Source organism: Dipodomys merriami, unplaced genomic scaffold (assembly GCF_024711535.1).
Source record: "Dipodomys merriami isolate MVZ:Mamm:240054 unplaced genomic scaffold, mDipMer1.0.p SCAF_34, whole genome shotgun sequence".
NCBI lineage: Eukaryota > Metazoa > Chordata > Mammalia > Rodentia > Heteromyidae > Dipodomys > Dipodomys merriami.
The window spans coordinates 14,716,936-14,736,817 of NW_027204937.1; the positions used below are offsets into that span (position 1 = coordinate 14,716,936).

Below are 19,882 nucleotides of genomic sequence, written 5' to 3' on the forward strand. Positions count from 1 at the left end.
TGAATGAAGCCTCAGGAACTCCTCAGGAAACATACTTTGTGCCAGTTCCATTCCCCATGGTATCTCCCTAGCAATTGCTACAGAGAAGGCCCTGGAACATTTTCACATGGGACAGCCTAATATGACGAATCAATTTTGTGTCTAGTTTTGTGAGTTTTATTTCTACTTAGGTGTTACCGTGTTACCTGTGTTCTCGTAAGCCCCAGTTTGGTCTTAAATCATATCATTTTGAGCTGAGCCTCAATGACAAACTCCTTCACCTAAAATGTTCTTTTTTAAAAGAATCACTTCTAAACGGTGTCTCCTGTCTATCCAAGCTAGCTACAGACTCAGTTCCACAGTCTTCCTGCATTCTGCTCTAAACAGGGGTCTTGAACTACTTACAGATTTTTCTCTGTAGTTGTGATGGTTCTCCACCTCTCTGGTCTATGCCTGTTTGCTAGGTCAGGCTCAGGTTAACACAAGTATCTCTGTCTAATTCACTGGTGTCAAAACCAGAGCTCCTTGGTCCCATTCTTGTCTTTCATTTTCACCAGCAGCCATCCTTCAGTCCTTGGCTCATGACATCTGTACCTTCCTTGTCACTTTGCTGCAAGGATTCTCAGCTATAGCCATACAGAAATCCCTGGGGCCAAAAACTGCTTCAGCTTTCATGACTTAACATACCCACTCCTAACATATGTCCTCTTTCTTGCTCCCTTGTTCAGATGGTGGACAGTTCATCCTTTTAGTTCAAGTGTCACCTACTTCTTGTATACTTGACTATTCTCAAACTACCTGTGAACCCTCTACGTACTGCCATTACAGCACTTATAATTCTGTTGCAATATGTCTTTTGAGATACAGCCTTGCTATTTTGCCCAGTACCCCAGGCTAATTTGGAACTCACCATATAGACAATGCTTCCATTGGACTCACAATTCTTCTGACTCCAAAGTACTAGGATTGTAGGCATGTACCACCATACTCAGCTCCATTGAAATTCTTTTGTATAAGTTTGAATGCTGACTGTGGCACCTATTGTGGGACCTTAAATAAGTTATTTCATTTCCAAGAATCTTTGCAGAATGATATTATAGTACTGATCTCAAAGAGTACCTTCAGGGGCTGGGAAGGTGGCTCAGTGGTAGAGCGCTTGCCTTGCATGCATGAGGCCCTGGGTTCGATTCCTCAGCACCACATAAGCAAAAAGAAAAAAGCTGGAAGTGGCGCTGTGGCTCAAGTGGTAGAGTGCTAGCCTTGAGCTGAAGAGCTGAGGGACAGCGCCCAGGCCCAGAGTTCAGGCCTCATGACCAGACCCCCCCAAAAAACAAAACAAAACAAATCAAAGAGTACCTTCAATCAAACAAGAAGAAGCCCAAGCTTCTTAGAAGAGCATTCAGTTATTCAGGCACATAGTTAGCACTTAAATGCTATTATTTTCTTCTTTTTCTTTCTCCTGTGGAATTACTTTTATTCCATAAAACTGTCTTTTGCTTTTTTGCCAGTCATGGGACTTGAACTCAGGGCTTGGGTGCTGTTCCTTTCTCCTGTGGAATTACTTTTATTCCATAAAACTGTCTTTTGCTTTTTTGCCAGTCATGGGACTTGAACTCAGGGCTTGGGTGCTGTTCCTGAGCTTTTCTGCTCAGCTCAAGGCTAGCACTCTTGTCATTTTGAGCCACAGCTCCACTTCTGGTTTTCTGGTTGTTAATTGGAGATAAGAGTCTCCTGGACTTTCCTGCCTGGGCTGGCTTTGAACTGCAATCCTCAGATCTCAGCTTCCTGAGTAACTAGGATTACAGGCATCAGCCACAAGCACCCAGCTATAAAACTTTTTTTTTTATTATAACCCATTACAATTACAATTGTCTAACCAAAAACAAAAAATAGGATATATACTTGTATTTGGGTTATGTGGATGGCTTTCAATAGGCCTAAGGACTTAAATGTGTAAGCAGCCTCTGCATTTCTCCATTCTACATCATGTAGCTACCTATGGAAGAACTTGGTTTTCTGGATAAAATTCCATTAGGAGCTTGGATTAGTGGGGAGTAGGGGCTGGCAGCAGGACTAATGAGCTCAATGAGAAGGAGGAATTCCTTAAAAGAAATAACAGCCAAGGATAGGTAAATGTTTGAACACAACTAAAGCTAGTACAAAAGCTAGATCTCCCATAGTAGTATTGGTGGTATTTCACCTCTATGGAAAATCCTAATTTTTTTTTCTTGAGCCCCATCATTTCTCCTGAATTTTCAGCCTCATGTTTCAGATTGTTGGCTGTGCCATCTCACCTCACTCTCCTGTCCAAACTACATTCATGTTCTCCGTTTGTTCCACCCATGTTATCCAGTGTGCCTATCTTAGGTCAGTTCTGGGCTCACTCTGCTTTATCACCTTTTCTTCTTCTCTCTACTGTTGATCTAGGTCAGTCCTTGCTGTGTCACATCTGCATACCTGTATCCCTGAATAGGTCCCCAGCTTCCTATTTTCTTCCTATTTCTTCCTATTTTCTTCTTGATAATATACCTACAGTGACAAGCTTGTCTTTCAAAACACAATGGAGATCATATCAACTTCTTCAAATATCCTCAGAGACGATCTTGTACAAACAGCTCCTTATTTTCTATCCAAAATCATGACTTCAGGCCAATCAATTTTGTTTTATTTTGTTTGCAGTACTGAAATGGTTTCCTGCTTGCTAGGCAGGCACTCTACCACTTGGGCCATGACTCCAACCCTGTTTGCTTTGGTTATTTTTGGGCAAGTCTTGCTTTGGAAAGCCTAGACTATCCTGAACTCAGTCCTATTTATGTTTCCCACCAAAACTAGGATGACATGTTCAGGCCACCACATCCAGCTTTTTTGTTGAGATGGGGTTTCATGAATTTTTGACTGTTGTTGAATCTCCAAGCTCAGCCTTTTAATTAGCTAGGATTATAAACACGAGCCACCACACTAGACTCCAACCTACTTTTTAACCTATTATATGAAGGCCTTTTATTCATCATAAACAGAATCCCTTACAGTTCTATGTGCATGTCCTATGCTTTTCTGGTTCTATCCATTTTTTTGCCCTACATGTTTTCCTCTGCCTGAAATACCTATATGTTGCTTCAAGCTTGTTTGCTATGTAAATCAGGTTCTCTGATTTTATGTTCTTCATCTGCTAAGAGGGATAATAGTACTGACAGGTCTGCTCAACAAGAGCAGATGAAAAGCAGCTGGTCTCCTTGTCAAAGGAAGAATGGGATAGAATAATATGCATTGCTTTTCTCCATCCTTCTCACGTACCTTACTAATTCTCCTACCTCCATCCTTTTAATCTATTCTGGTTCATCCCCAAACAAAAATCCACCCTTTTTCTCTCTTCAGGGAGCTTCCCTTTTTTCCACTAAATGCTACCCATAGTAAGTGACCTTTAGAAGTCCAGACACATCTTCAAATTCCAGTTGAAGAGGAGCATTTGAATAGTCTCTCCCTTCTGCAAGCCAGATGTATTTCCAGTCCATGATCCCAGTGTCCACAAGTTAGCTGACTGAAGCCCAGAGACCTACAGAATGATTAACTGGCAAACCCTTTGCTCTCAGCTCCTCTGTCCTCTTTCAGCTCCTCTGTGTGGGTAATAGGTAGAAAATGCCCTTTGCTGTTTATAATGGGGAAATTTGACACAGACCCTAGGAAACTGCTCTCAACTTTACCCCACTCCTGTTGCCCCTTGTCCAAGCTTGTCACTTCCTGTTCTTTGTAGTGGATTGCACTGTGTATCCCATATTGTCTTCCCTCTACTGTTCTCACTCGCTTGCTCACTCACTCACACAAACAAGTGGGCATACTCTGCCTTTCTTCCTTACTGCCATTGCTACTTCTCTGATCCCACTTCCATTTAACTTCTGTACTGAAACACAGCATAGGGAAAAAAAAATAATGGTAATAGCGTTGGTAGAGTTTCTACAGAGGATAGCTTGCAGGCTGAGAAAGGACATAATGTTTTATCTTTTGAGGAAAGATGACAGAAGAACCGCTTCAAGAACAGTGAGTGAAGAATGAGTCATCCAGGGTGGGAAAGGGGGAAGTTGTCACCTCACTTCCCATGAGTCAGGAAGCCTCCACAAAGGAGGTGGAATTTTAGGCAGTACTTCATCCTCATCCTGAACCTGTGGGTTCAGTTTCTCCAGTTTGTCAGCTTACCCTGGCTTGATTGTCTTTCTACCTAATCTTCTCTGAGCCTTCTCACCTCCAAGTCCTTCTCCCTAGTTTCCCCACAGATCCCCACCAATCTCCTTTCCCACTGTCTTTCTGCCTACTTCCCTAAACTCTGCTGGGAGCTTAGCTTGGTGGTGTTGCCTGTAATCCCAGTACTCAGGAGGCAAAAGCTGGTAGATCCTGAGTTCAAGGCAGCCTAGACTACATAGTGAGACCATGTCTCAAAACAAACAGAGGACCTAAGCTATGCTAGGGACTATTATTCTGCATGGTCCCCCTATTCTATGGGCCCTTCATCTCTGTCCACTGAGCCTACCCAGTGTCTATCATCATTAGTATTAGACTTTTATCACTTCCTAAAATTCTTACAACCTGATGGTTAATGAATGTCTTACCATCTGACTAAAGGGAAAATTGACTCCTTTAGTTGAAAATTTCATCGATTCCTCCCAATCCACTTACAGACTTAATCTTCATTGTTATATGTTTCAGTCTATTAGCCAAGGCCAATGTCTCTTCATGTGTAGTAGATCCCATTGTTCCCTTCGACACATATAAACAAAACAGGCTCCAGCTCTCCTATAAAAAACAAAAAAAAAATGCCATTAGAATCAATCTAGAGGTAAGAGTTAGGCACTTAAAAACTCCCCAGATAACTCTAATGTGCTTCTGAGCTGAAAAATAAAAACAGGCTAGGAATGGTGGCACACACTTGTAATCCCAACACTTAGAAAGTAGGAGGATTTGAAAGCCATCTATATATATAGCAAGACCTTATCTCAACACACACTTAACCATGGCTACAAGGTTCTTCAAATGATTTATATTTCCCTTTCCTGCGTTCGTGTGTGTGTGTGTGTGTGTGTGTGTGTGTGTGTGTGTGCGTGCATGCATGCATGCATGCATGCGCGCTCCTATCTGTTTGAAAGGCCTTTCTCTACCTTCTAGACAGGGTTTTTTAATGCTCAACAGAGGCATCAATTTTGTGAAGTCTTCAAGAACTAACCTCTACCCTGGATTAACACCCTGCTCCCAGTGTTTTTCATAACCCTCTGGGTTTATCTCTGGAAGTACTACATGCTACTGTAGTCATTTTTATGTTTGTCTATTCTGTTAGTTTCACAAGAATCTCAAAGGTATAGATATACCATTTAGCATGATTTGGGTCTGTTATCAGATACTGGAAGATGTTTTCTCTTAGAAAGAACTGAATAAAGAGTCTTTAAGAATGTTTTTGTTGGGGCTGGGAAGGTGGCTCAGTGGTACAGTGCTTGCCTTGCATGCACGAGGCCCTGGGTTCAATTCCTTAGCACCACATAAGCAGAAAAAGCTGGAAGTGGTGCTGTGGCTCAAGTGGTAGGGCACTGGCCTTGAGCTGAAGAGCTAAGGGACAGCGCTCAGGCCCAGAGTTCAGGTCCCACAACCAGCAATAAAACAAACAAACAACAACAAAAAGAATGTTTTTGTTTAGTTAGCCAACATTTATGTAGGTCTTATCATGGTCACTTATCAGTGTGGCCCAAGTGAATAAATGTATAGTTGAAGTTTTCTGTCACTAATATGTTTGGACTTTGGGACAGGCTCATAGTCAGTCTATACTAGTCTTCTGTATCTTCAGTAGAGTGCTTTTAGAGTATAGTGCTTTTAAAGCAGTGCTTGGCACACAATAAATTGTTTAGAAAAAATTTGTTAAATGAATGCTTATGAATCCACATACATGCATATTTTTTGTTAACAAATGGGGCTATTTCCCCAGCTTGTCTGGTTTTTTATTTATTTTATTTTAATTTATTTTTACAGAGTCTATTTAGCCCAGGCTAGCCTCAAATTTGAAATCCTCCTGCTTCAGTCTTTCCCAAGTGTTGGAATTTACAGCTGTGTGTTGCCACATCTAGTTCCTACCATGTCTATTAATATTGAGAAAGTGATAATCAAAGCACTTTACATGAGTTATCTCCTTTAATCCTCCCAATAATTCTGAGAGGGGCGCTATTATTGTTTCCATTTTATAGAGCTCCTGTAATTTATATAAGGTCACACAGGTACTCATTGGAACATTAAAACTCATGATCTGGAGTCAGAGCTGACCTCAAAGTTATTTGAATATACTTGGAAGACATTAGGCCTTAATGTCTTAATTAGTCCATAAATGTGAATTGACTTAATGAATACTGACCCTACGGGAAGTAAAACACTTGAATTTATCCTGTCTTCTACTTGACTCTAGGTAACATGATCTCTCTTTCCTTTCTTACTTTGTCTCATTTATTCTAATATTTCTCAGTAAACATGATGGAGGATGAACTGAGACAGATGATGGAGATTTGAGAGGACTAAAACATGAGCTCCCCCTGCTCTTTTTTCCTCTTTCCTTTGTCAGTATCCTTTTCCCTTTCATTCCTCTTTTTTTTTTTTTTTTTTTTTTAACTCAAGGCTTGGGCACTGTCCCTGAGCTTCTTTTTTTGCTCAAGATTAGCACTGTACCACTTGAGCCACAGTGCCACTTCTGGCTTTTTCTGCTTATGTTGTGCTGAGGAATTGAACCCAGGACCTCATGCATGCAAGGTAAGCACTCTACCACTGAGCCACCTTCCCAGCCCAAGAATGCAGATATTACATTACAGGAAATTTTTGGGAGGAAGAGGAGAGAGCAAATTATAGTCTGGGGAACTGGACCATACCTTGTGCTGAGTCAGGGGGTAAGGCTTAAAGGTTGGAACAGTATGAAATATATTGACTGTGTGTGTGTGTGTGTGTGTGTGTGTGTGTGTGTGTGTGTGTGTGTGTGTGTGTGTGTGTGTGTGTGTGTGTGTGTGTGTGTGTGTGTGTGTGAAGGTATGTGGTACAGGGGCTTGAACTTGGGGCACTGTCTCTTAGCTTTTTCTCTCAAGACTGGAGCTCTACCACTTGAGCCAGGTTTTTTGGTGGTAACCTGGAAAGAAAAATCTCATGGAATTTCCTGCCTGGGATGATTCAAATCACGATATTCAGATCTGTGTCTTGAGTAGCTAGGATTATAGATATGAGCCATCATTGCCTAGCTAGCTGACATTCTTGGAAGGCACAGGGTGTAGCTCTGAAGAGTGATATAGGTAGAATGAGAGGACCTGGTAGCACCTTAATATACAATGCTAACGAGACTGGACCATTGGAATAGTTGGATTTTTATTTTTATTTTTTGCTATTTCCTGTCAAGAATAGGTACTAATGGGGCTGGGAATGTGGCTTAGTGGTAAAGTGCTTGCCTACCATGCATCAAGTCCTGGGTTTGATTCCTCAGTACCTCATAAACAGAAAAAGCGGGCAGTAGTGCTGTGGCTCAAGTGGTAGAGGTCTAGCTTTGAGCAAAAGAAACTCAGGGGCAGTTCAACCCAGGCCCTGAGTTCAAGCCCTGGAACTGGCAAAAAAAAAAAAAAAAAAAAAAAAGAAAGAAAGAAAGAAAGAAAAAAGTAAAAAAGAAAGAATAGGTACTAATGAATTGGCTTAAAGGGATGTATTTTGGCTCTGCAATGAAAACATCCATGTAGCCACCACCTCTTTCTTCAGTCTGAATTCTGTTCACATTTGTATCAGCCAATTGTATAAGTGGTTCTTGGATCACTTATGCAAAGCACTGTTTTAGGAGCTGGAGATAGAGGTTTCATTTTACTGAAATCTGTTTCTTATTCCCAATGATAGTGGAAGTGGGGGCAAGAGAGTATAGAATTGATAACTAAATAGGCAGGTGGTGCATCTTGAGGAAATTCCCACTTGGTCTGCCTCCGCCAATCCCATCTGTTTCCTGTTATGTGACTCTAGGGAGACTTGGCAACCTATGAAGGTGGGGACCGACTCACCAGAGCTTAACATGGTCATGAGCACTACACATTTCAGTTCTCTGCTTCAAGAATAAAAGTCATACAGCCTCCTCTGGTCTTCAGTTCCTACATTCAGCCCCAGCCAACTTCATTTCAATTTCTTTTCCCCCTTTCACTACCTTGCAGGCCAGTTTAGTAAGTGATTCGCGGTTAGCCCCCAGAAGCTTCTATTCTCCCACCTCCATTCCAGGAAACTCTGGTGCTCCTATCTTGGAGCTCATCCAAGTTTATAGGCCCGGAGAGGATTGGCATCCGTGGCCAGCTGCTCCCACCAGCTAAGCCCCCTTGGGCCACCGGACTCAGCCTTCAGTACACACAGCTGGTCACCCCCACTCCTCCCCTGCCGCTTGGTGGGTCCCTGATGCAGGAAAGAGATGCTGAACCCTGGAACTTCCCCCAGAGTCCTAAGCTGCGCCTGCCGCAGCCAGCAGATGTGGGGCCTGTTGCTGGACTCATCAGAGGATCAAGAATGGGGCTGTTCAAGGCTGTGCTCCCCAGGCAGACCAGGCCGCAGCCACGGGCGAGGCGGGCCCAGGGAAGGGGTGGGGAGCCCGGGCTGGGTGTGCTTCCTGCCCCGGGATCTGACGGCCCGCCCCTGCCCCCGCCCCAGCGGCCAAGCCCGCGCTGGACGGCCCTCCTGCCTAGGCCGGCTGCCCAATCAGCAGGCAGTCCCCCCACCCGGCCCGCCCCCTCCCCCTCTGGTGACAGAAAGTCGGCCCAGCAGATGAGGAAGTGGCCGGCAGGCTGGCCTTGGGGACTTCACTCTGGTCCGGTTCCTTCTGAGCCCTCCGTGTTGCCCGCCTGGTCCCCACTGGTGAGTCTGGACCTTCCACGGCTCCCCACGTGCCAGCGCCCCCTGCCTGGCTAGCCCTGCCCCTACCCTGCCCTCCCTGCCCTGCCCTGCCCTGCCTTGCCTTCCTTGCTCAGGCTGTGGGCGAGGCTGTTCCTGGGGCGAGTGGGTGGGAGGTCCTAGCCGCTAGGGCCGGGCCTGGCCATCACCCTCCCTCGCTCGACCTTAGCTCCCTGGTCCCTAGTTGCGAACCACAGGCCTTCCTCCACCACTTGGGGCTTACCCCTCTCCCTCTGATCCTCTCCTTTCCCGGATCCTTTCGTTTGCCGACGGCCCTTTTCCTCACCTCTATCTTAAAGGAAGGAAGGAACCGGCTGCATTTCCCTGCTGGGGACACACCCGGATTTCCCTTCAGCTTGGAGGGGTGCTTCCCAGAAGCCTGCGTCTCTCAGGGTGCCTGTGTGTAGGGTAGGGAGAGATAGGGATCCTGGAGGGGTGCTTGAGCAAGATAAGGAGCTAGCAACCTCACACAGGCTAGAGAGAACTGTTCCAGAGCACATGTCTAAGCCTAGGCATTAGGCCCTACCCCAGCATAGGCCACCAACCAAAGTCTGATTATAGGTAAAGAAATGAGAGCTGCCACAGGCCAGAAGACTGGTGTGAGGGAGGGAGGCGAGTGTCCACATGTGGTGTGCATGGCCAGATGCTTGCTCAGTGTACACAGTGCTTCTGGGCCTGTGCATGGTGATGTGTGGGTGCCAGTGGGACTGCAGTCCAAGCAGGTGTGTAAGTAAGGCTTAGGAGCCCCTGTGTCACAGTTCTATTGAGGCTAGTTTGGGTAGTGTGTCAGAGGCAGGGCACTTATGAACAGCTGGAAGTGTGTGGGCTATGTGCTAGCCCTGAGTGTGTGTGTGTGTGTGAAGCAGGTGTTTGGAGTGGGAAGGTGTGGATGACAGGGCTTGGGGCTTGGCCAGGTGGGTTTCTGGATGGAGGGAAAGGGGACCACTTGCTGTCCTAGCTATTGAGCGATCTCTCTGGGACAGTCTTAAAGTCCCAGGCTCTCTTGGATCTAGGCAGAGGTTTTTGTATTCGTGTGAGCCCTCCCCCGACATTCTTTAGGCTTTGAGGAGGAGGGGGCCTAGCCCATTAGTACCCCTCCCAGAGGGAGGGGAAGATTCCTCCCCACCTCCTCACATGCCAATGGTGTTTTTGCCACCTCCAGGAAGGGAAGGGTGATTGTACCCATTCTGAAATGAGACATACTGAGAATTTGTGGTTGGTTCAGGGGAAGATGCTGGGCATGGAATTTTAGAAAGTTGTTGAGCCAAGGCCTGGGCCAGGGCCAGGGCCAGGAGAGGTTTCTGGAGCTCCTAGGATCAGGCTGATCTAGGCTGGTAGGTGGTGAGTCTGGGGCTTTACATGGCTTTCTCAATCTTGGTGGGTCCTGCTCCCCTAGGCCTTGACCTGTGGCCTAGACCCACCCTCTACCCCATGCCCAATACAGCAGGGGCGGGCCGAGGGCGGGGCTGCTGCCAGATCTAGTCAGACAGGTGGAGCCGCCAGGGCAGGAGTCTCACAGAGCCAGGCTCCAAGAGAGGAAGAGTGAAAAGGAGAGGAGAGCACCAGTGAGGAGGAGAAGGGAAGAGAAGAGAGGCTGGAGGTGAGAACCCCAGAAGACAGACCTAGGAAGACAAGTGTCTAGCAGGGGTGAGGAAGAACCCTAGTCTGCTAAGCTTCTGGAAAGGGCATTAAAAAGCCAGGAGGTAAGAATACTGGGGAGATGAGGGGGGTCTTGGGAGAAAAACAGGCAGGAGGAGTCCTGTAGAGAAGAATGACTTCTCTGAGCCATAGAGGCAGGGATGGTGGGTTCATTTCTGAAGCTGAGATCTTTGTCAATTAAGGAGGGAAAGCTGTAGAAAGGAACCAGGGAAGAGATCATAGAGTGGAAGAAGAGGAGAGGTCAGGAAGTAAGGCTCTAGAGAGGAGCCAAGAGCAGTGTGTATGGTATGGAGAGGAAAGGTGGAACAACTTTTATGCTCTGCAGGAAGGCAGGATGCCCCCACCAATTGCTTCTTCCTCTCCTAGTCCCCAATAGTTCCTTCCTTTCACTCTCCCTCCCCCCCCCCCCCCCGAGTGTGTGTGTGTGTGCCTTGTGCTCTGGCAAGTGCTCTGCTGAGCTTCGTCTTCAGTCCTGAACTTCATCAATGAGGCATGAGAGTTGTCTGGTTCTTTCTGTTGTTTCCATTCATCAGATGTAAGACAGTGGCATGTAATGGGACATGTCTGATAGCCACCCTTAATCTCTCCTCCAGAATCCTTAGCCAGGATGGAGGCTGTTGTGAACTTGTATCAGGAGATGATGAAGCATGCAGGTAAGATGTTGTCTACCAACCCTTTCCTCCACAATTCCCTGGTTTAATCTCAGGATCTAGGGCTATTCCTAATGAAGTCCTTGTGAATCCCTTGACCTTGATCTCATGTCTGTAGACCTAGTGAGTCCCCCTTTGAACTCTGTGACCCTTCCTGACTCCTTGACCCTTATTCACAGATCCTCGAATCCAGAACTATCCTCTGATGGGATCTCCCCTGCTAATGACCTCCATCCTCCTGACCTATGTGTACTTCGTCCTCTCACTTGGGCCTCGAATTATGGCCAATCGGAAGCCCTTCCAACTCCGAAACTTCATGATTGTCTATAACTTCTCATTGGTGGCACTCTCCCTCTACATTGTCTATGAGGTGGGCCAGAATGCCTAGGCTTTAATTTCTGTTATCAGGAAGGGTGGGCCACAGGGCCAAAATATGGCACCTCTCTTTTCCAGAGACATTTACATCCATTTCTTCAGCTCATGACGGGGAGGGATTGCTGGGAGAGGGAAATCTGGTGGTTTAATCCACATTCCTTCCTAGTTCCTAATGTCTGGTTGGCTGAGTACATACACCTGGCGTTGTGACCCTGTGGACTACTCTAATAGCCCTCAGGCACTTCGGGTAAGTAGGGACGGGGTAAGTCATAACAAAACCTAGGTGATGCAAACTGTGTGACTTGTGTTCATGGCTTAAGTTTGGGGAGATTCATTGTACTGTGTGGAGTACTAAGGCTGCCCTGACTTTTTCCAGATGGTTCGAGTGGCTTGGCTCTTTCTCTTCTCCAAGTTCATTGAGCTGATGGACACAGTGAGTATAGTTGTGAGAACTTGGGGGATGGGGGCGGAGGGATGGCCCTAGTTCTGAACCCTTTCCCGATTTTTCTCTCAGGTGATCTTCATTCTCCGGAAGAAAGACGGGCAGGTGACCTTCCTACATGTCTTCCATCACTCAGTGCTTCCCTGGAGTTGGTGGTGGGGCATAAAGATTGCTCCAGGTGAGAGGTGAAGGCCTTTGGGGAAAAGCGGTAACCACAGAGAGCAGAGGCTCAACGCGCCTGACCTTATTTGGTTCCGTCACAGGAGGAATGGGTTCTTTCCATGCCATGATAAATTCTTCTGTGCATGTTATAATGTACCTGTACTATGGATTGTCTGCTCTCGGACCTGTGGCCCAGCCTTACCTTTGGTGGAAAAAGCACATGACAGCCATTCAGCTGGTGAGGAGCCTCGTAGTAATTAACTATCCCCCAAATTCCTAGTCTGGAGCTTTTCTCTGTCCTATTTCAACTTTGACACCCTTCCCACTGTCTCTTACTTTACCCCTTCTACTCCTTTGACATTTTTGCCTTTCTCTATCCTAGATCCAGTTTGTCCTGGTCTCTCTGCACATCTCCCAGTACTACTTCATGCCCAGCTGCAACTACCAGTACCCAGTCATTATCCACCTTATCTGGATGTATGGCACCATCTTCTTTGTGCTGTTCTCCAATTTCTGGTATCACTCTTACACCAAGGGCAAGCGGCTGCCTCGTGTGCTTCAGCAGAATGGAACGCCAAATGGTGAAAAGATCAAGGCCAACTGAGAAGCAAGGCCTGGATAGGTGCCCACCGAAGTGCCTCAGGACTGCACCTTGGGCAGCATCCATCAGTGTCCTCCCCACTTCTACCTGTGACCAGGGCACATGTGGTGAGGACTGAGCAGGGGATTGGTCCTTCCCGTCCCACAGCTGGGTCTACAGGGACCACCATTTCCGTTCCTCACCCACTCTTCCCGGCCAGCTCCAAAGGATGTGGCCTCAATGCCCTCTGCCACCAGAGCTAGGGGCGGAAAGGGCTGGACACTTCACCCTCCCTGCCTTAAACTTGGGAGAGGAACACTCAGGGCTGGCCCTCAATAGGGCTGGTGGCCTTTTTCCTCATACTGAAGAGGTCAGCAATAAACTCACTACGGACTCAAGCTCCCTCCTCCACCCCTTGCAGAAACAGATGGTTCTGGGCCAAAGGACTAGGTGGGCTGGGGGCCTGGTAATACAGCATTTGGGGGCTGCTTGTTCACTTGTGTCTTAATTAAAGTGAAAGAGGAAACCACTGAGGCTGTGTGTATGTAGACCTGTGTGAATAGAGGTGGGGTATAGTTGGCATTATCTGTCTAAACAGAAGGGATGGATGGTAATGGCTCCCACAGCCAGTTCTAGCTTTGATAAGAACAGGAAAAGATGCTGTTGGGACTTAAGTTACCCAAGGAGAAAGGGAGATATTACTTTATTAGAAAATAAAAATAAAAAAACAACAAAATTGAGGGGATGGGGTTGTCTTCAACGGATGCCTTGGTGGATGAGGCTTTTAGTAGCACTGGCCTTCTCCCGCTCCCGTCGCCGAGCAGGGTCCAACTCAAAGCAACGCCATAGCCGAAGGGTCTCATCTGCTGCTGCTGATGCCACTGTGGCCCCATCTGGGCTCATGGTCAGACTGAGTACCCGGGCTGTGTGACCTGGAGAGAAAGTGAGAGCAGTTCATGTGAATGTAGACATACCCATAGCACTTCAAAAAAGAATTTTTTTTTTTTTGGTACCAGTCCTGGGGCTGGAGGTTGGTCTAGATGTTGTCCCTGAGTTTTTTTGCTCAAGGCTAGCATTCTACTACTTTAATTTTGGTTTTCTGGCTGTTAATTGGAGATAAGAGTGTCACGGACTTTCCTGCCCAGGCTGGCTTTGAAGCCTGATCCTCATCTCAGCCTCCTGAGTGGCTAGCTAGGGGCCACTGGTACCCAGCTGTCCTTCAATTTTGACAATTTTATGCATACCATAAAATGTGCCTTTTAAAATGTACTATTTAGTGGGATTCTAGTAAATACTATTACCACTATCTAGTCCCAAAACATTTCATTACTTCTCATTACTCTCTCCTCTCTGCCCTTGCAATCATTAGTCTGTTTTGTCTCTTTACACTGACCTACTTGGTTATTATTCATAGAGTCAAATAATATGTGGCTTTTCTGTCTGGCTTTTCTCACTTAGCCACCTAAGTAGCTTTATTTATTTTTGTCAGTTGTGGGGCTTGAACTCTGGGCCTAGACACTGTCCCTGAGCTCTTCAATTCAAGGTTAGCACTTTACCACTTGAGCCACAGTGCCACTTCCAGTTTTCTTGTGGTTAATTGGAGATAAGAGTCTCATAGGCTTTCCTGCCTGAGCTGTCTTTGAACTGTGATCCCAGATCTCAGCCTCCTGAGCAGTCAGGATTACAGGCGTGAGCCACACTGGTGCCTAGTTTAGTGACTTACCTTTAAGCTCAGCCACCTTGGCCATGGTTGGGTACTTCCAAATAACCAGCTGGTTCTGGGCAAAGCCATGGCCTGAGATGAGCTCTTTGTAGTGGGGAGACCAGAGGATAGAACACACCTGTTGAGAAAGACTGGCATGAGTATGACCTACAGACAAGGCTACTCAAATCAGAACTGAATCGATTTCAGGATTAGGTATTCTGCCAGATGTTACAGACAGACTTTCATGGTCAGTCCTTTTCAGATGAGTCAATCACAAGTTCAATAAGTTGCCTAAACTACATGAAAGTTTTTGACAGTAAGGATCTGAAATTGAGCTATGTAACGACAGACTGCAGGCCTAAAGTGAAGGCTGCTTGTAGATGGAATGGAAAGAAAGCCGCTGCAGGTAGGCTGACCAGCAATAGCTGCCAAGTATTTTTCTAAGTTGGATTGTATGTTGTAGGTGATGGGAGCCACTAGAGGTACTAGAGGACAGTACTACATCATTTCTACTCAGGTCAGAGTGGAACAACAGATTAAGGGAGATACACAACGGTTTGGAAAGGGGGTAAGGCTTAAATGGTAGACTGCCTGCTTAGCATGCAAAGCCCTAAGCTCAAACCCCAGTACTACGAGAGACAAAACAAATGAACAAACTCAGAACAACAAAAACCTTGGGCCCTTCTGGAGGCTCCTGTAAGCTTCTCACAGCTTGCAGTGGGTCTGGATTCAAGCCCAACCCTAGCCCCAGAGGTGCACGCTGCTCCAGCCCCTGCCCTGGCAGGTCAAGGTGGGCTGCTGCCAACTCACATCTGAGGTCAGTTAAGTCCTCTGCCAGTGTGTCCTCTGGGGGGCCTGAGGGAAGCAGGGAGACTCCAACTTGTACCTGGCTTCCAATAGTGCCCACCAGGCTTTGTCACTGCTCACCCTTATTTACAGCTCATGGTGCCTGAGTTCTACTTCTTGTAAAACACTAGTTGGGCCACTTTTCTGGGATCCTGTGTACCCAAGGATAACTTACTCCCCAAGGGATTTGAAGCCTCATGTGGAATTGGGGAGCCCAGGCTCTGAGGGGGACCTGGGCTGGGGGAAGGTAGCTAGGCTGTAAGGGAGCCTGGACTGTGAGTGGGCAAGTGGCCTGTGGGGAGGGGAGAACACAGCCTGTGAGGGAGCACATATAAAAAAAAAAAAAATCAAAAGAAAAATCCTGAATTGTTGGTCTGATACAATGGCTATGGCCTAGAATCCCAACTCCTCGAGGGGTGGAGATTGGGAGGAGTTGTTTGAGCCCAGCATAGCCAAAAAATTAGACTATCTCAACCGATTGTTAGGGTGTTGCATGTATCATTCCAGCTAAGTGGCAGACATAAATAAGAGGATCTTGGTCCAGGCTGGCCTAGCAAAACACGCAAGAGCCTATTAGAAAATCACTAAAAGCAAAAAGAGATGCAAGAATGATTCAAGAGATAGAGCAACTTGCCTCACAGGTGTGAGGCCCTGAGTTGAAACTCTAGTATTCCCTCTGCCTTCACAGAAAAACAAACAAAACAGCAACAAAAAAAAAAACCCTTGAAGACTGGTCAAGTAGCCCACAGAAAGAATAAATGCCAATGATATTCTAAGGTACAACTAACTGACAGATGCTGATGAGAAGAACAAATAGATTCTAGGAGGCTTTTCAGATTCCAGATTCCTGAGCAGGTTCTGCCATTCTGAAGCAAGAGGGCAATGAGATAAGCCAGACTTAGAAATGGAGTTCAGGAATGAGACCTAAGTCAGCAGTTCATCTACAGAACAACAAAGTAGACATGGTTACAGAAGACTGCATAGAGTAAGGACAGCCTGGAGCTGGAACTGGTAAAAGTACCTGGGAATGGGCATCCACGGCGCTCAGACAAGCCCCAGAGCAGACATTCCAGATGCGAATGTGTCGGTCACTGGTGCCTCCTCCTGTTGCTAGGATATTAGATTGCCAAGGACACCACGCAACAGCCTACGTGGAATAAAAGCAGGATTCAGTCAGTGGTGGTAGAGCTAGACAAGGAACTAAAGGGGGCTGCAGATGAACCCAGTATCTAATGCTACCACACCATCTCCTTTTCATAGACCTGAAGGATGCCCTGAGGGTCTGCAGAGACCTCAGCCCAACCCTTTCTTACCTTGACAGCCCCTTGATGCTGAGTGAATGTTTGCAGGGGAGCCCAGCCAGCTTCTCCAGGAGCACTAGGCCACACATTGACCACATTATCATTGCCACCACTGGCCAAATGTCGTCCATCTGGGGCCCAGCGCAGCCCACACACTTCCTGACTGTGGCCACTCAGTGTGGCCACATGGTGCTCTGCTACCCGAACATCATGATGGTGGATGTGGCCGGAGCGTGAACCACTAGGGGATGGGAAGAAGAGATTTAGGTTCTATGGATGCACAAAATACAAACTAGAGCTGCTTCCATGTATATACATTAGGGACAAAAAGTAAACTTAGTTTTTTCTATAGAATGGTAAAAACAACAACTAAGCAGAACAAAAACAAACAAAACCACTGACCTGGACAGGATATAGCTGTTCCAACTTAGGGAGCTTACTCGAGCAGAGTGACTGGTCATGTTTCGAAGCCGCTTCTGCTGTTGTACATCCCAAAGCTGCAGAGACAAGACAGTAGAATGAAAAACTGGGGCTTGGCATTAACATCCTCAAACTGGGCAAAGCAAGTCTCTCCAAAGTCAAGTGGTCATAAGTATGCAGGGACCATTCTCACCTGCACCTCAGCATTGCTGGTGCCCACAGCCAGATAGTTGCCTTCTTTGATCCAGGCCACAGAGGATACATAGTCCCCAGGCTGCTCCATTTGCAACAGCTGCAGGATGTCACCAGAACTCGCACTCCATAAGTACACACTATTGTCCAGAGCTACAGCCAGCACATTCCCAGAGCTCCAATCCACAAGGTTGAGGTCTAGCCAAAGGCAGAAATGGAAGAGCATGAGCATCCTGTTTGCTTGGTCCTCAAGCCATCTTTCTCCTTCCACTGACAAGGCTGCACTTACAGTAGTCATTTCGGATTTCAGGAGCATCCAGGATACGGTCTGGCAGTGAAGGAATGTAACGGCAGGTCTTCCGGCTGGAGCCTGGGGTAGCCTTTTGGCTGTAAAGTACTTTCAAACTGTTCTGGTAACCTGTGGCAACGGAATGGGCCTAGATCCATGGGAAAAACTGGCATCTCCCTTATCCTCCACCTTATTGGAAAGGAGTTCCTCTCACCCCCTACCCAATGAACTGACACCAAACTCCCTAGAACTCTAGATCTCACCTTCAGGGGCATTCTGTGGTTTTCCACTGAGACGAAGGATCTTGGCTTCCTCCACGTCAAAACCGTTCAGATTCAAAGCCCAGGCTTTTTGATGCTCCTGGTATATATAAGAGTTGTGGTGAGACAAACTGGTATCCAAGGGACACAGTCAGGTACCATGGCTTTTGCTCCTTTGGGAAACATACCTTCTTGGTGGGGGTTTCGCTGTTTTCAGGCTGGTTTTCTTTGCTCAGGAGGAAGCTGGCCACCTCCATCTGGGAAGCACTACGATGGGGGATATAGCGGTCACCGCCAGGTTTGCTAGGGGTGGTCTGAGTCTTGGAGTTAGATTTGCCTGGGGTGGGGAAAGAGAAGCCAGACAGTCTGACCAGGCTTCGGAAGAAACAAGAAGACTGCTCTCCGGCGGGTACCTGTCCCTCTCGCCCTGGGTTCCCGCAGCACCCCAACTCACCAGGAGTCCGGCCCGGGGTCCGGCCGGCGCTGTGGGATCTGTTGGCGGCCTGCATGGGTGAGGGGGCCGGCCCCGCCGCTTCCTTGGCCTTGCGCTGCCAGCGCGCAAGAGGTGCATTGGGGATGGGCGCGTCCAGCTGAAGCAAGGAGTGCAGGTCGCTCTCGAACACGAACTGCGCCATGGGAGCGCCGGCAGGGCAAGGGGCGCTTGGAGAAGGTGCACGCTAGGCCCTGGAGGGACAGGAGACCGTGCTCGAGGGCGGCGCGGGGACCTCCATTCCCGGCCAGCCTCACAATCTAGGCCTCCCGGCCTAGCATGCCCTCCAGAGGAGCCGCCCAGGCCCCGGGCCCGAGGCACGTCCGCCACTCACCGTGCAACACCGAGCAAGCTCCAAGCCCCCGTGTCTAGGGCCAGTTCCTCTTAAACTCTCCGCTCTGAGCGCTCATTGGCTCCTTCAAAACCCAACCGTCGCAACTGTTGCCCTCACCCATTGGCTGCTGCGAACTAGGGGGCGGGCTTTCCGGGGGTGGGAAGGTCAGAGATCTCACGAGAGTCCTGGGAGGAGCGTGATTTGAAAGGTGAGAGACTGGTCCAAAGCCCAGCTCTGAAAGTTGGAGTCTGGGCGGGGCCTGCGTTCGGGAGTTGCTCCCATTCATTCCCTTTCATCCCTTGGCCCCCTGCGAGCTCGCGCCGGGCTCGGATGGGAGCGGACGGCTCTGCGAGTCCTGGGCGCACCCTTTAAGCGGGCTCGGTGCTGGGGCGGGGGGGCCGGGGGGAGAGGGGGTCGTGTTTATGGTACGGATGCACAGAATTAGTGGAGGGATCCACAACTCCTTGGGCAGTTCCGGAAAGGGAAAAGAAAGCCCGGGGGGAGGACGGCAGTTAGGGGTGGGGCCCGGGGAGTGGGGAGATGAGCTAGGTGGGAACTGACCCGTGTGTGTTTTGTTTTGCTTGTTTTACAAACAGGGAAAATAAAGCTGAAAGAGGAAGTGAATTGCCTAAGGTCAAGTAAAAAGGATCAGCATTCAAACCTGCCCATCTGGAAGATAGGGTTAAACTACTCCCTGGGAGACACTGTAACTATGGAATCTTAGAGCTGTCAGGAAATCACATCTTACAGAGAAGCAATCTGCCTGACGTCATAAAAGAAGTTGGTAGGGGTCAAGGTCTGATTCCCAATCTAATAACAGCTTGGTTGTATTTGTTAACTTGCTCAGAGACGAAGCAGCAATAATAATAAAAAAAATATTGAGGGCTGGGAAGGTGGCTCAGTGGTAGAGCGCTTGCCTTGCATGCTCGAGGCCCTGGGTTCGATTCCTCAGCACCACGTAAGCAAAAAGAAAAAAAAAAGCCTGAAGTGGCGCTGTGGCTCAAGTGGTAGAGCGCTAGCCTTGAGCTGAAGAGCTGAGGGACAGCGCCCAGGCCCAGAGTTCAGGCCCCATGACCGGACCCCCAAAAAAAAAAAAAAAAAAAATATATATATATATATATATATATATATATATTGACCATCTGCGTGAAATGTGTTAAAAACCGTTTACATGTTTCTTAACTTCTTTATCCTGTAAAGCAGATAATTATCTTCATTTTACAGAAAAAAAAAGAAACTGCCAGAATGAGGTTCAAAACTTGAGCAAAGGTACACAGTCAATGTA

The 19,882-nt window shown here is 47.5% G+C and overlaps 2 protein-coding genes across 4 annotated transcripts; one reads left to right on the forward strand and one right to left on the reverse strand.

The window, feature by feature from the left end:
- The first annotated feature begins 8,759 nt into the window (after positions 1 to 8,759).
- On the forward strand, positions 8,760 to 13,289 carry LOC138803441 (very long chain fatty acid elongase 1). Of its 3 annotated transcripts, none has more exons than XM_069987464.1 (8): positions 8,760 to 8,856; positions 11,145 to 11,204; positions 11,381 to 11,571; positions 11,743 to 11,823; positions 11,953 to 12,009; positions 12,091 to 12,196; positions 12,282 to 12,418; positions 12,563 to 13,289. In XM_069987464.1, exons 2-8 carry the CDS (start codon positions 11,159 to 11,161, stop codon positions 12,782 to 12,784), a joined length of 840 nt encoding a protein of 279 aa, XP_069843565.1. In that variant the 5' UTR covers positions 8,760 to 8,856; positions 11,145 to 11,158; the 3' UTR covers positions 12,785 to 13,289. The 3 variants fall into 3 exon arrangements, with proteins under 3 accessions (XP_069843565.1, XP_069843566.1, XP_069843567.1); XM_069987465.1 differs by lacking the exon at positions 8,760 to 8,856 and adding an exon at positions 10,382 to 10,595; XM_069987466.1 differs by lacking the exon at positions 8,760 to 8,856 and adding an exon at positions 10,382 to 10,492.
- Positions 13,290 to 13,435: 146 nt separating this feature from the next.
- Positions 13,436 to 18,683, reverse strand: LOC138803439 (cell division cycle protein 20 homolog). The gene is made up of 11 exons (XM_069987463.1): positions 18,598 to 18,683; positions 18,228 to 18,457; positions 17,962 to 18,110; positions 17,777 to 17,873; positions 17,514 to 17,642; positions 17,226 to 17,422; positions 17,015 to 17,109; positions 16,625 to 16,853; positions 16,333 to 16,458; positions 14,484 to 14,601; positions 13,436 to 13,692 (listed from the first exon to the last, which is right to left on the reverse strand). The coding sequence occupies exons 2-11, from the start codon at positions 18,406 to 18,408 to the stop codon at positions 13,517 to 13,519; spliced, it is 1,497 nt and encodes a 498-aa protein (XP_069843564.1). The 5' UTR covers positions 18,409 to 18,457; positions 18,598 to 18,683; the 3' UTR covers positions 13,436 to 13,516.
- Between the last annotated feature and the right edge of the window lie 1,199 nt (positions 18,684 to 19,882).